A 13,895-nucleotide genomic window follows, 5' to 3' on the forward strand; every position below is an offset into this window, starting at 1 on the left:
ATATATACAGCTACATCTCGCACTACATCATGAAGCTTCACACAACCGGCTTTCTTACTATCAAGCAGTAAACATGAAAGTTTCAGTTTCTGGAGCAAAAAATCACTGTACCATGCAGCCTCTAAATTGGAGAGATTACTCAATAAATTCTCTCCCACTGCATATCGAGTTACTTCATCCTCACTGATGTCATAGTCCTCGCGGAACAAGCAGCAGTAGAGAAACAACTGTTTTAGTTCAGCAGTCTTCAGGTTTTGATAACTCAGTTCTAGTGGTTTGAACAATTTTTCCTCTACCTCTTCCATGTTTAAAGGAACGGATTGCTTGAGTTGGGACAAGGCATCTTCCCAAGCACTTGAGTCCTTGTAAGATCGTAATGCCCTTCCCACTACAACAATTGCCAAAGGCAAACCACAACATTCTTGTGCTACCTTTCTCGCAACCGGTTCTATGCCATCAGACTCAGCAACTTGTCCTGCCCTCATTCTGAAAAGTTGCCATGAATCTTCTTCGGACAAGGTGGCAACTTCCACTGAGACATCAGTTTCCATTACATTGCATGTTTCAACTTTGCGGGAGGTAAGTATCACTTTACAACCCTTGTGTTCTCGGTATGGAATCCCAACTTCCTTAACCAGCTCCAGCCGTGCCCAAACATCATCCAGCATTATCAAAACTTTCTTCTTCTGCTTCAATCTAGTGGCCAACATCCTATTTGAGGATTCACGCATGCCCAGCGCATCAGCGATGTCGCGTTGGATCTGAGCTATGTTTGGATTCTGTGACACAACCACATCTATTACCACATCAAACGTTTCTGCTTCCTTGACCTTTCTGCCTATTTCTTCCATCAATGTAGTCTTGCCTACACCACCCATGCCATATATTCCAATCAGATTCACTTTATCATCATTCAGTGCATCAATAACCTTTTGCATTGCCTCTTTGGTAGCTCCAAAGTTCACAAAGTCTCTATTCGATGGATGATTAAGAGTTGATGGATCGAGAGTAAGAGAAAAAGCTTGGAAGTTCTTTGTATCTAGTAGTTCTGATGCTTTGACCCTTTTCCTGGTAGCCTCCCTTCCGACCTTATAACGAGGCACCAAACTAGGGAAGCAACATTTCTCATCCCTTACAAGCCTGTTGAAGTTGTTCTCGATATTATTAAACTTCCCCTCCAGTTCAAGCACCTTGTTTAGCCACAAGTTGACTTCATCACTGATAACTTCATTGTTCCTTTGAGCTGCCTCCACTTTTTGTTGTGTGTCATCTTTTATGGCCTTTAACAAATCAAACTGTTCTTTGAGTTTCTCAAATTTCTTTTTGTAATATATAAAATAGCATGCATGTGTCTTTAATTTTTTCCAAAAGTACTTCACAATTTCATTCCCAGTCCCGGATCCTATTCCTCCACAACAGGTACTGAAGCAAGGAGGAACCATGATCTGCACAGGAAGTAAATATACAGGGTCTATTTGGTAGTTCAGAAATCAAAATTAAAAAAAAAAAATGAAGCATTTGCTGAGAAAAACCAAATCGACCATCAAACAAAGCAAAGTTAAAGAACCGAAACTTTCATGGCTTTCACAAAAGAATCCTTTAGTTTTCATTCTATTCTTGATGGTCCCAACATGCGAAATTGCCCACACAAATATGAGAAACGAAGCAAATACACGAACAGGAGCCCCTCTCAGGCTCTGATTGTGCCAGTTAACAAAGATCAAGTTTCATGTCTTTCACACGAAAATTTCCCAACCACTTCGCAGCAGAAGAATCAAGTGAAGATATACATCATCGTTTAGGTTGTCCGATTGCACATAGATCACTTGAGAAAGCAAAAAAAAAACATCGAAAGAGAAGTTGACGACCATACCTCCGCAATGTCAAAGGTGGCGAGCAAGATGGAACCAGAAGAAACCAAAGGAAATGAACAAAATGATGAACAGGACCCATGGGAAGGCATCCGTCCTACAAATAAACAGTAGCGAGGATGCGGAATCCATCCTTCCTCACGTCACCGAATAAACAACGGAAAACTTCCCATAAAAATTTTCCTCCTCAATTTTTTATATCCGTTCTCTCTTTCGTCAATAAAAGATGAAATTCACCTTTCTAAAAATTTTACATGTTTATTTGATGATTATATACGGAAAGATAAATAAAAAAAATTATAATTAATCATCACAAAAGACGATATTACTTGACTTCACTGAAATTTGAATCTTATTCATTTCAATAAATCAGTCTCATCATAATTAACTTAATTATTTTTATTTAAAAAAAATTTAAATTTGTACACCAACCTAACATTTAAACTCATAAAACCCTTCTCACTTTAGTTGAATTTTAAAATAATTTTTTCAATTTCTCTCTATAAAGTTCGGAGTCTCTAATAAAAATTTAGTAAATTTGTTCTAAATTTATATGGATGAATATGAAAGTAAGGACTTATATGCAATTTTGTTATAAATAAGTATGACCTAAGTGAAGATTCCTCCTTGTTTATTTTTGACTAAATCAACTTGAAATTTTAATTAAAAATTAAATAAACATTTTGAAAGGTACATTTTGTCTCGTAGCACTTCCTGGCCAAATAATCACCAATAATGACGTGACACAAGTCGACCTATATGATAAATATTAATTAATAAAGATGAGAAGATAAATATTTTAATCGGATAAAATACAACAATATCAAGTATTTTTTCCTCACTTCCTTCAACATCACGGTGTTCGATCCCTTATTACATTATTAATTAAGTTTTTTAAAATAATTTTTATTATTATTATGTATAGTTACAATGATTCCGACGGATAACAAGAGCGTAAACTAGAAGCGCAAATAAATCAAGTTTGTTCGTGAGTTTTTTTAAACAGATTCAAAAAGTTATTTGATTTATATTTGAAAATATGGAATTCGAGCCAAAAAAATTTTTTAATTTATAATATTTTATTCGATTATTGATAAACTTATACTTGAATTGAATTGAACTTTAATTATTTTTATATAATTTTATATATTCAAATTAAGGTAATTTGAATCGAAGTTAAATTTACTATAATTTGATTTTTCAAAACAAGGAGAAACATTTAAACTCAAATGTATAGTGAATAAACTTCGTTATAGTTGGTCCTAATATAAGTCTTAATAAAGGAGAATTGTCTAGGTCTGAATCAGATCCGAGCCGAATTTGTAACCGAGTCAATAGGTTCATTCTTATCGACTTGATTAAATAGGCTTGAACCATAATTGGTCCGTCTGGGGATAGCCTGGTTATGGTTCTTGCCCAATTTTAATCGTGAATTGGTGATTCAATTTTTTTTTTTGTATATGACAGTTTGAACTATCAATTAACCGACGATTCATACCATTTAAAAGTATTTTTTATTTTTTCGAATGGTTGAGATTACCTTTTTATCAATGACTACAATTAACTAATTTTTATTTCTCAAACTCTATAAATAGGCTACTTATTGTTGGATATTGGGTCTTAAAAGATCAATACGGGTTTATAAAAAATCAGGATGTCATCAATCGATGAAAGTTGAAATTGACTTCAAAATCGAAATCTACATTTCACGTAGATAGATTTAGACTATTAATTTGTTCAAAATCGATTAAGGATGAATGACAAATTAATTCTTCAAAATTAGCCCAGAATAGCATTAATTGTTAATTAATACTATAAAAGGAAGTGCATGGGGAATAGTCCCACATCGATAAAATTCGATAAGCTTCCTTTCCTTATTAATATTGTCGTGTTAATGAAGTTAACACAAAAGTTCATGTGCTCTCTTCTCATGGACGAACAAGTGCTCGCACCTGCGAGCTTGTGGCCCGACACTCACAATGGGCCCTTTGTTGGCGCTCACAATGGGTACCCTTTTTGCTTTTTTTTTTTAAATTCAAGAATAGTAACCAAATCCAAAAAATCTCCCCAAAATTAACTTAATCATAATCAAGGATTTCTTATATAGCTAGAGCAGTCCTCACAAATTACGAATACTAATTTATTATGAACCAATCGTATTGAAACTATAGCATCATCGTTGGATGGAATCGAAATATCTGTGAGATCCGGGTCACAATTTGTATCGATTAAAAAAATTATAGGAATACCCAAAATTACACACTCTCGAAGAGGCGCACTTCGCACGTACGCATCGTCGCGAGGAACTTAAATTTATGCTCTAGATGACGTGACAGTGCCTACGTAGCACTCGTGTGACGTGTTAGGTTCACATGTAACGTGATAGTGCCTATGTGACATTCGGTTGGCCAGGGAGAGATGACTGAGCGAACGAATAGCAACCTTTGGATCAAAGAGGTGTTATGGATCACATGTGACGCGATCTGGAGCGTTGGATCATGAAGAGTCGCAATCTGATCGTTGGTGATGAGACTTGATTTGAAGCGTCAGATCGAATGGATCATTGGATCTAGATCTGACAGCTGATAACAAAAGGGGATCTGAAAGGTTACAACCCTCCAAATTTGACGGATGAGAGATTAAAGGGCGATCTGAAAGGTTACAATCCTCTAGATCGAACGACCCAGATAAATCCTACCTAAAAATCACAGCTACTCACCAAAGGGTATTCTACCTCTTCTCTTTGTATAAATAGATCCCTCCAGATGCTGGAAAATTCATCGAATCATCGATTCAACTTATCCATTGAAGCATACATCTCATCTTGTGCATTTGGAGTCCAAAAAGTCTATGAAAAAGTTCGTTGGTCTCGAAATTTAAAATGCTACTATTTCGAGACGTCATCATTGTATCTTGGGAAATGAATTGCTGCTATCTGTAAGCACCTGTAGTGGAGCAATATCATTTTACGGAGATAGTATTGAACACTAACCTCGACGATCTGATATCAGTTTGCATCTTCCCCGACATTAATCGACAACACTTATTTCATTATTTTTACATCATTTCCTCTACGTTATCTTTAAATTCTAAAATCTTGAATGCTTGTAACTTCAATTCTTCAATTCTAATGAAAGGGAGTTCATCTCAATCTCGGAAGGGCAAGACAATAATCATTCAGATGTGGATCTCATGATATTCAATTTACCGATGATGAACTAGAGTAACTTCCAATAGTCGAGACACAAGGAAGGTCCACAATCTCTAAGATTTGGGATATTTCACTTTTAAAATCGTCTATTTTTATTAAATATTTTGAGAAAATTACTCTTCTATTTAGAGAAATACGTGTAAAATGTAAGTATTATAAAATCTCTTGTAAATGTCAATTGGGGTGATGGTTATGAGTCATTAAAGTGGTACATCGAAATGAAGCACCTGATTGAATTTAGAGTTGAGCATTCTCAAACATAATTGCCCAAATTTTCTTCGACTAGTGGAGGTACCGATTCAAGTTTGTTAAAATATTCTAATATTAAATTAAGAGAATCATTAGCTAGATTTATTTATTTAGAACATCTTTCTTTTAGTTTTGGATATAAATGCATATTTAAATTTTTTTTCAAGAATCACTTAATATATTTGTTAAACGGTTTTCCGAATTACATTTACTCACATAATAAAAAAAAAATTAATGAGATAGGTAAAAAGATTTAATTGAAAATTTTAGTAAATTAAATAATAAAATATCTTTATATTTTGATATTTGGAGTAACCATTAACAAACTCATTCATATATGAGTGTGACTTGGTATTTGATTGATAACTCTTCAATAATTCAAAAATATTTATTAGTGGCTCCCAGGGCTATGATGTTATGGTAAGAGGTGGAACATACTTCTTAGGCAACAAGGGTTCAAATTTCATCCGGGACATATTACACTTGAGGAGTTTGAAATACATAACATTGGACAGTCCGCTAGGACTCATCTGCGCTTGATTTACCTTATTGGTCGGTGAAAAATTTCCATGGGACCGGATTGATCACCTTTAGGATTAGTTGAATATTTGGCGCTTGATTTATCTTAGCGGTCGTGAAAATTTTCCATAGGACCGAACTGATCACCTTTAGGATTAGTTGAATATTTGATGAAACACACATTGTTCACAATATATCTCATTTATTATGTTAAAACTTAATTTTAGAAGAATATAAATTAACTTCTAAAATATTTTAAATATTAGTTAATAATGTTAATTCTAATACTACGAGTATTTGATAAACTTAAATTTATATGTCAACACATTATTTGTGGTTTATTTTTTCATATTCTATGTCATATTTTAAATTTATACAACTAAGATCGATTAAAAATAAAAAAAATCAAATTAACTAATTAAAATTATTATTTCTTATTTGTGATCGCATCTTAGTATAATGAAATAATGAGGTAGATTTTATAAAATTAATAGAATAAAATTTAAAAAATTTCATGTTATATACCAACATAATGTAATTCAATATATAAATTATTACAAGATTCATTTCAATATAGAGAATTATTATTATGACAATTTTTATTTAAAATATTAGTAATATCTTCTGTAAAAAGGTGGATCTGCCACCTTAGCGGTCCCACGACCATCTGTGAGGAGGTAAATCGAGAAACTGCAATTTCACTTATTGTTATATGGTTGCATGATATCTGTTGTTGTATGTAGTTATTGATTTCGTATGATATCCTGTTGCTTGCTTAGATATTTTTACGTTATGCACTTTCTTGTTTATACCTACTGAGTATTATATACTCACTACCCAGACCCTGGGGGTATCTTTGTTTTCTCTCCAGGTAACAGGTAAGGACGCCATTTGGAGCTTGGAGATCTGCCAGTCTGCCCCCTATCTGACACTAGGAGAAGTACCAGTTTGGGTAATTTCGTATGGTTTTCTGGTTTGATTTGGTTGTGTCGTTCTGGTTTGTTTTTGATGCGTGGTTTGTGGAGTTCTGATGTATATATGTGGTTGTATTTATGCTCGTATTCATGTGGATATGGATTTTGTTAAAATTCTGCTGCAAAATTTCTGTATCGTAGACTTATTGAGTTTGTCGCTCGATTTTGTTGTGAGCACTACCGATGTGCTTTGGGATTTTTCGTTGTTGTTTGTGGCTTGGTTGTTGTTGTGTGTGATAGTTTGTTGCATGTGTTGGATATGAGGTGTGTGGCCATGTGGGCCTTTGTTTAGTGGATATAATACATATGTATGTTGTTGAGTGGCCGTGTGGGCCCTATGTAAAAATTGTATTCAGGGAAAGTTGAATTGTTATAGGTGGATGTTGTCGAAAGTTTTCGGACGGCCATCTCTTGGGTCGTAACAATTTTATGGTATCAGAGCAGTTAGATCTTTGGGGATTTGTCATATTTTTAGTCTATCTGATACCAATTTAGAGGTATCAAAGCTTAGGGTGCAAAGTCTATTTTCGGTTTCGATCGAAATTGTCGTTGTATTTGTAGTTTATCTGATACCAATTATTTTGGTATCAAAACAGGTTTAGAATTCTTGTGGATTTGTCGTTAGATTTTTGAGTCTATCTAGTACCAACTGTTTGGTATCAGAATATACTAGTTGAGTCCTAGGTTGCGAAGTTCATATTAATTTTTTGGACTTTCGTCGTATTTTCGATTTACTCAATTCAGACTGTGAGATGGGATGGACAGCGGCATGATCTCTCCAAGCAATTGTAAGTAGAATATTTAGTATATTTATTCGTTCTCCTATAATTTCATAGTAGTTGTGTTACTAGGAGGTGTTATATAGTTAATTCAATTTTCTTCGTCTTGGTACATGTAAGTTCTTTTGGTTGATTTTCTACCAACCGACTTAAATTGTTGGGATATTTAGAAGTGAATGTATTATTAGACTTGATGTTAATCATTGAAGATAATCGGGAAGAGAAAGATCACTTCCATAGTAAACAACTTTTTTATGTGAATAGTGGAAATGTAACCATGAGGAAGATGAATTAAGTTAACTAGCCGAGGGTTAAAGCGTATTGATGAGTTAGAGTTTCATGTATTTTTAATCGATTCATTTTTTGGTTTTTGTAAGAAAATAAATTGTTAAATGAATCGATTTGATCATATTTATTTTATATTGCATAATCTAAGGCTTGATTATAATTTTCATGATTTAATGGTAATTTTTGCATTAATTAGATTTTAATTGATTTTAGGACTCAAATCGGATCAAACTCGAGCTCAATCACGATCAAATCAAGCCAAATCGAGTCAATTTGCCCAAATTGATCAAGCCCACATGGAGGACATGACCTAGATCAAGCCCGATCAAGATCCCTCAAATTTTTGGAAGCCCTAAGCTGCCCTAGAGCCTAGATCAAGTTTTGACCGTTGGATTCAAAATCAAGGGCCCAAATCATCGGATTAATCAAAGGTATAAAATCAGAAACCTTACCCGATGAACAGTGGCTGCGCCACTGTTCATCTTCATCCCACGAACGCCAGCCCTTGCTCGGCGACCTAACTCCACGGGCAGCGTCTTCCACCCAAATCGACTCCATCGCGTCCCTGATCCCTGAGGAGGTGGAAGCCGGCCGATTGGGCATATTCCGGCAGCTGGATGAGGTGCATCGGCAGGGGTTCTTTCGGCGGCTTTCTCCTCTGTTTCGGCGTGTTCCGGCCAACCACAAAAAAATCCGGTGTCGCAATCCTTTGAGGGGTTCTCCTAGGAGCGCCAAGCATCCCGGAATTACCAGCAAGTCAATCAGAGCACGAAGAAGAGAGGAAATCCAGTTTTGCAACTTCAATCTAACTATGCAGCATTCAGTTTTGTTCAGAAAGGGTTTTTCAAGCTTCTCCAGGTGCTGGCAGCTAGCAAACTACTCGACGACCTATCTGAAGCTTCCAAATGGATTAAACAGTTGATTGACAACCAGCCGAAGGGATTCGAAGGAGAAGAGGAGGATTTTATCATTTTCTGAATTCTGTTTCTGCACATTGTTGTTTCTGCAATTTTCAGATTTGAAGTTTCTTAATTCCTAGCAATCTTGTTGAATTAGTTCTTCAGTTCATGTTTAGCTGTTGTTGTTTGGATTCAAATTTATTAATAAATAAAACACTAAGATATCTCATATCTTCACTTTTATTTATTGATTACCATTTAATTTAGCCTAGATGCACTTAAACAATTTAATTGCACCCTTATGAATGTGACCCACTATTTCGATTTTAAAACCCAATTCATAATCGCCGCCTTAGGGTAGGTAAATTATGAATCAAATTAAAAAATCTTATCCTTTCGGAAACTAAGCCTTGAATTTTGATTCAAATGAAAACCTTCCTTAGGGAGGACGTCCTATGCGTCACTAGGCGCCATTTGAATCTCACGTTGCTTTGGTTAATAGTGGAGGTCGTAGGATTTATTGTCATATATCCTTCTCCCACTCATTATTATATAATTAAGATTTCTCAAACCCTAATTATTTAATATCATCTTATGATTTAGTAATTATTAAAAGTTCAATCTCATTGGGTTCTCGTAATTATGGTATCACATAATAAACACCACATAATTAAACATCACAATTTTTTAAAATCTAATTTAAACATGATGCATGACATAACAAAATAAACATAGGAAAGACATAAAGACATACAAATTCAACCGTATCCTTTCAATCACATTTTAATTGAAAGTATAAAATTAACAAATTAAATAAAACAATTTTATTTAATTCAAATTAATTTGGAATCTCTTGAAAGCACGTACAAGAGATTTAATTAAAACAAATTTTTAATTAATTAATTCCCTTAAATTTTTGACCACATAAAAAGGAGTTTTTAATTTGATTAAAACAAATCATAATTAAAACAATCACTTTTTAACATTTATAAAACTAACAGAAGCCACACAAGATTAAAAATAATTTTAATCAAATAATTACTTATCAACAATTGAATCATGTAAATAGCAAAGGTTCATGATTTATATTCACATAATAACCTGGCTCTGATACCATTTTGTAGTACCGATGAAATCAAAATATCTCCACAATAGCATGATATTGTTCACTTTGGGCCTAAACCCTCATGGCTTTATTCTTAATACCCAAAATTACACACTCTCGAAGAGCCATATATTCTTCTTGCTGATCAACGATGATCACAATATCAGGCAACCTCGTCATATATTTGATACCGCCGAGATATGTTTGCAAGGTAAATAATTTTCTCTTCAATATTGCCGCATCTCTTTTGGGAAGACGGTTGAGTTTACTCATCTTTTGTTCTGCTCTTAAATCCCTGATCTTTTGAAGTCTCGTTTCCGTAGTAGACCAATTCGTTAACATACCACCAAGCCATTTTTTATTAACATAATGACACCGGGCTCTTATTGCAGCCGATGCTACTGAATCTGCTGCTTTATTTTTGGTACCAACAATTAAGAAGGTTCTTCCCCTACTTGCCGCATCAAAAACTAAATCAGAGGCTTCTGATAAAAAACGAGCAGTTCCAGTGAGATTTGTAATATGAATACCTTTACGCTTTGCAGAGATGTAAGGGGCCATTCTAGGATTCCATTTCTTAGTACCATGACCAAAATGAACTCCGGCCTCCATCATCTCTTCTAAATTAATGTTCCAATATCTTCTTGTCATTTTTCCCACACTTCCTTTTTTTTTTTTTACTTTAACAAAGAGACGAGGTACTTTGAAATAAGTAATTGTTCCGATGGAACCTTCTGCCGGGAATTGACCTTTAATACACAGTACAAACCATTAATGTCTTTTAATTACTTATTTTTTTATCAATATTCGAACAAGAACAAGATAGTTAAGTTAAAAGAAAAGCCAGACCAGATAATTAAAAACAGATAATTAAAAGATAGTTAAAGATAGTTAAAGTAAAAGAATCCGCTCTTAGGAATCATGAAATCGCGTAAATGATTGTTCTAATGTCTCATGGAAATTGTTTGGTACATAAGAACAAAATAATTCTCTATGGTGTAACAAAAGATCTTTTATTTCCAAGTCAAATAGATTCTTTCTTTTGATTTCCAAATAAAAGTTTTTTTCCTTACTTGAATGGTGCACTAATTTTTTGAATCCTGTACCAACAGGTATAATTCCACCTAGAACAACATTCTCTTTCAGGCCTTTCAACCAATCAATACGACCTCGTAGAGCAGCTTTTGCTAAAACTCGAGCGGTTTCTTGAAAACTTGCTTCGGATATGAAACTTTGAGTATTCAAAGATGTCCTTGTTATTCCCAATAGGATTGCGCGATAAGAGATCGCTTCGTCCAAAGCGCGCCCCACTCGTTCCGCTCGCAACAATCCAATTAATTCCCCAGGTGAAAAAACATTAGACATTCCATCTTCTGAAACCAACACTTTTGATGTTACTTGACGTACAATAATCTCTATATGTCTATTATGGATCTGTACCCCCTGGTTAGTCCTATCCAAAAGAAAAGAGAGGATAATATATGAAAAATGTAATTGATTCTTTCGTTTACTTGGGCCACTGGCCATATGCCGGAAGTTTCGGGTTTAATACCGATATTTTAGCAACAAATCCAATAAATCTAAGTGTAGTGCTTGGTGTATTGATTTATTTTGGAAAGGGAGTGTGTGCGAGTTGTTTATTTCAAGAATAGGATGGATCCATCCATCTGCACTTATGGTATTTATAAGGGATAGGGGAAATAGTAAAAAAGTGCACGATCTCGACGAATTTCTTCTGAATAAATTAAGAAATTATATGCAAGAACCATAGCATTTCGTGATTTATTGGTAAATCCACTTTACTTTGATTCTCTATCAACCAATAATGCGAGACCTTTAACATGGTTAAAGCTAAATTGTTTAAAGTCCGGACAAAACATGGTATTCTTTCTACCACTACGTTAGTAACCAAATCAAATAGTTCAAAAAAATTGGTAATTTAGATTCGATAGAACTTGGACAGGTAAAGAAATTTCTCGGTCAGTTACGCAACTACTTAAAAAAGAATAAACCTCAATTTAAAGAAATTATATCTTCTACCAAGACATTCACCGAGGAAGCGGAATCACTTTTGAAGGAAGTTATTCAGCAACAGATCGAACTGTTTTTACTTCAAGAACAAACATAAATTTCTCACTTTTTTCTATTCTTAGTACAAGAATAATCGTTGAGAAATAGTTCTAATTCGAATGATTCAAAAAAGGTTTCTTGGTATAGCCATTTTAAAAATGGATGTAAATAAATTGCGTCCAATAGGATTTGAACCTATACTAAAGGTAATTCAACAAAAATAGAACAAACATTTATAGGCTACGAGGGGAGAAGCCGAGAAGGAGAAGGAGAAGGAGAAGATCATATTTATTTTCTTATTTTTTTTAATTGATAGCTAGTGAAATAAAGGAAAAAATAGTTAATGAGTTTATATATATTATTTAATCAGGTATTCGAGTCGGATATGGGTAATTTTACTAGACCCGTATCCAAAAATCCTCATACCCGATTACCTAATTATTTAATCGGGTTTAAAAAGTTCCTCCATACCCGCCTCTATTCAGGTCAAGTATCAAATCTTCCATCGAATTCAAAGGAAATTGGCATCCCTAATGTATATCTACTTTTTAAATATAATTCAAAGTAGAAGCATATAAATTATCATGTAGATCAAATATTGAATTTTCATAAAGTTTAATTTCATTAACCTTAAGTACTCCTCCTGGATCCTTGGATCTTATCTGTATGTATTGGTTATTATAGTGGTTCATCCGCTTGCATTTGAACCATATCATGTGTTCCTTGTTTTTTCGAACTCCTAACATTTGTTCTTCCTTTGTCGTCGATTGTGCAGATAGACTCTTTAAAGTAAGACATCTACTTTTATAATGTCCTCTTTCCCTACACATAAAATAAATTATGTAGAATTTAAAATTTGAATTTAAATCCATATCTTTCAAACTCTAGTTAGGACTCTCCTCCTTGACCTCTGATGACTTGGATTCGGGCTCAACTTGATCTTCTAACTTCGATGGGTTCTCATGAAGCTCGACGTCGGACCCATAATTCATAGGCATTTTCAAATTTTCCTAATCTGCATATAACATGATTAGGAAAAACTTCTAAAATTAAATCTATTGCTGTTATGTTTACCTCTGATTTAACCAATGATTTCTTCAATACCGCCTAATCGTTGATGTTGCCCATTAGTACAAAGGTTTCCATTGCCCACCTCAAGAACTTGAATCATCCGTCTCGTACGGTGGTGGTTCATAGATGTTCTGGCCAAGCTTCTCTCATGATCCATTCTTTGTATTTTTATATAAAATATAAAAAAATAAAAATGAACCTCTAGCTACTCTTCAAGCGATTAGTACAATGAAGAGTCGACCTAGCTCTGATACTAATGTAGGACGAAGAAGTGTGCTAGAGGGGAAGTGAATAGTACTCGCACTTTCTTCTTTTTCCCTTTGTGTTCATTCTTATCTATCAGGTTATAATGCAGTGGAATAATGGAATAATAAAATAAATAACTTAAAGGTACTAGATCCAAGGCTTATGTACGAAACATCATCCATTATCTTTCTCCGTTTTGGATACCTTCCAGCGAAGGATAAACCTCTTAGAAACTTTGATCAATTACAAACACAAGTAAATAATAACAAATGTAAATGTCACGCCCCGAGAGATGACTGTTCGAAAAATTTCGATAATATCTCCCCTGTAACAATTCACCTTCCCTGAGTACAAACATCATACGACCTACATGGCCACAATCCATATATGATAGAGTATATAACCCGTACACTAATAACCAAACACATATACGAAAATCCACATGGTCTAGATAAACATCTCTACCGATAACATAACAAAACAAAAAAAACCAACAGAGACGACATCATCTCGACAGGAGACTAGCAGCGCGGCTCTCTAGACAGACTTCAACCTGAAAAGAATAAAGTCAACGGGATGAGTTCAATGAATTCAGCGGATATCTAGTAGACAT

The 13,895-nt window shown here is 34.3% G+C and overlaps 1 protein-coding gene across 1 annotated transcript in view; it reads right to left on the reverse strand.

Annotated features, from left to right (window-relative positions):
• The window catches only part of LOC141835077 (disease resistance protein At4g27190-like), a 2,304-nt gene extending 859 nt beyond the window's left edge, over nt 1-1,445 (reverse strand). The window contains exon 1 of the mRNA XM_074722504.1: nt 9-1,445. Within this exon, the coding sequence (XP_074578605.1) occupies nt 9-1,442 (1,434 nt within the window). The 5' untranslated portion in view covers nt 1,443-1,445. The remainder of the gene's footprint in view (nt 1-8) is intronic.
• Nucleotides 1,446-13,895: the final 12,450 nt, after the last annotated feature.

The sequence above is a fragment of the Curcuma longa genome, chromosome 9, assembly GCF_044706935.1.
Source record: "Curcuma longa cultivar G26 ecotype Majalengka, Jawa Barat chromosome 9, ITB_CL_G26_1.1, whole genome shotgun sequence".
Lineage (NCBI taxonomy): Eukaryota > Viridiplantae > Streptophyta > Magnoliopsida > Zingiberales > Zingiberaceae > Curcuma > Curcuma longa.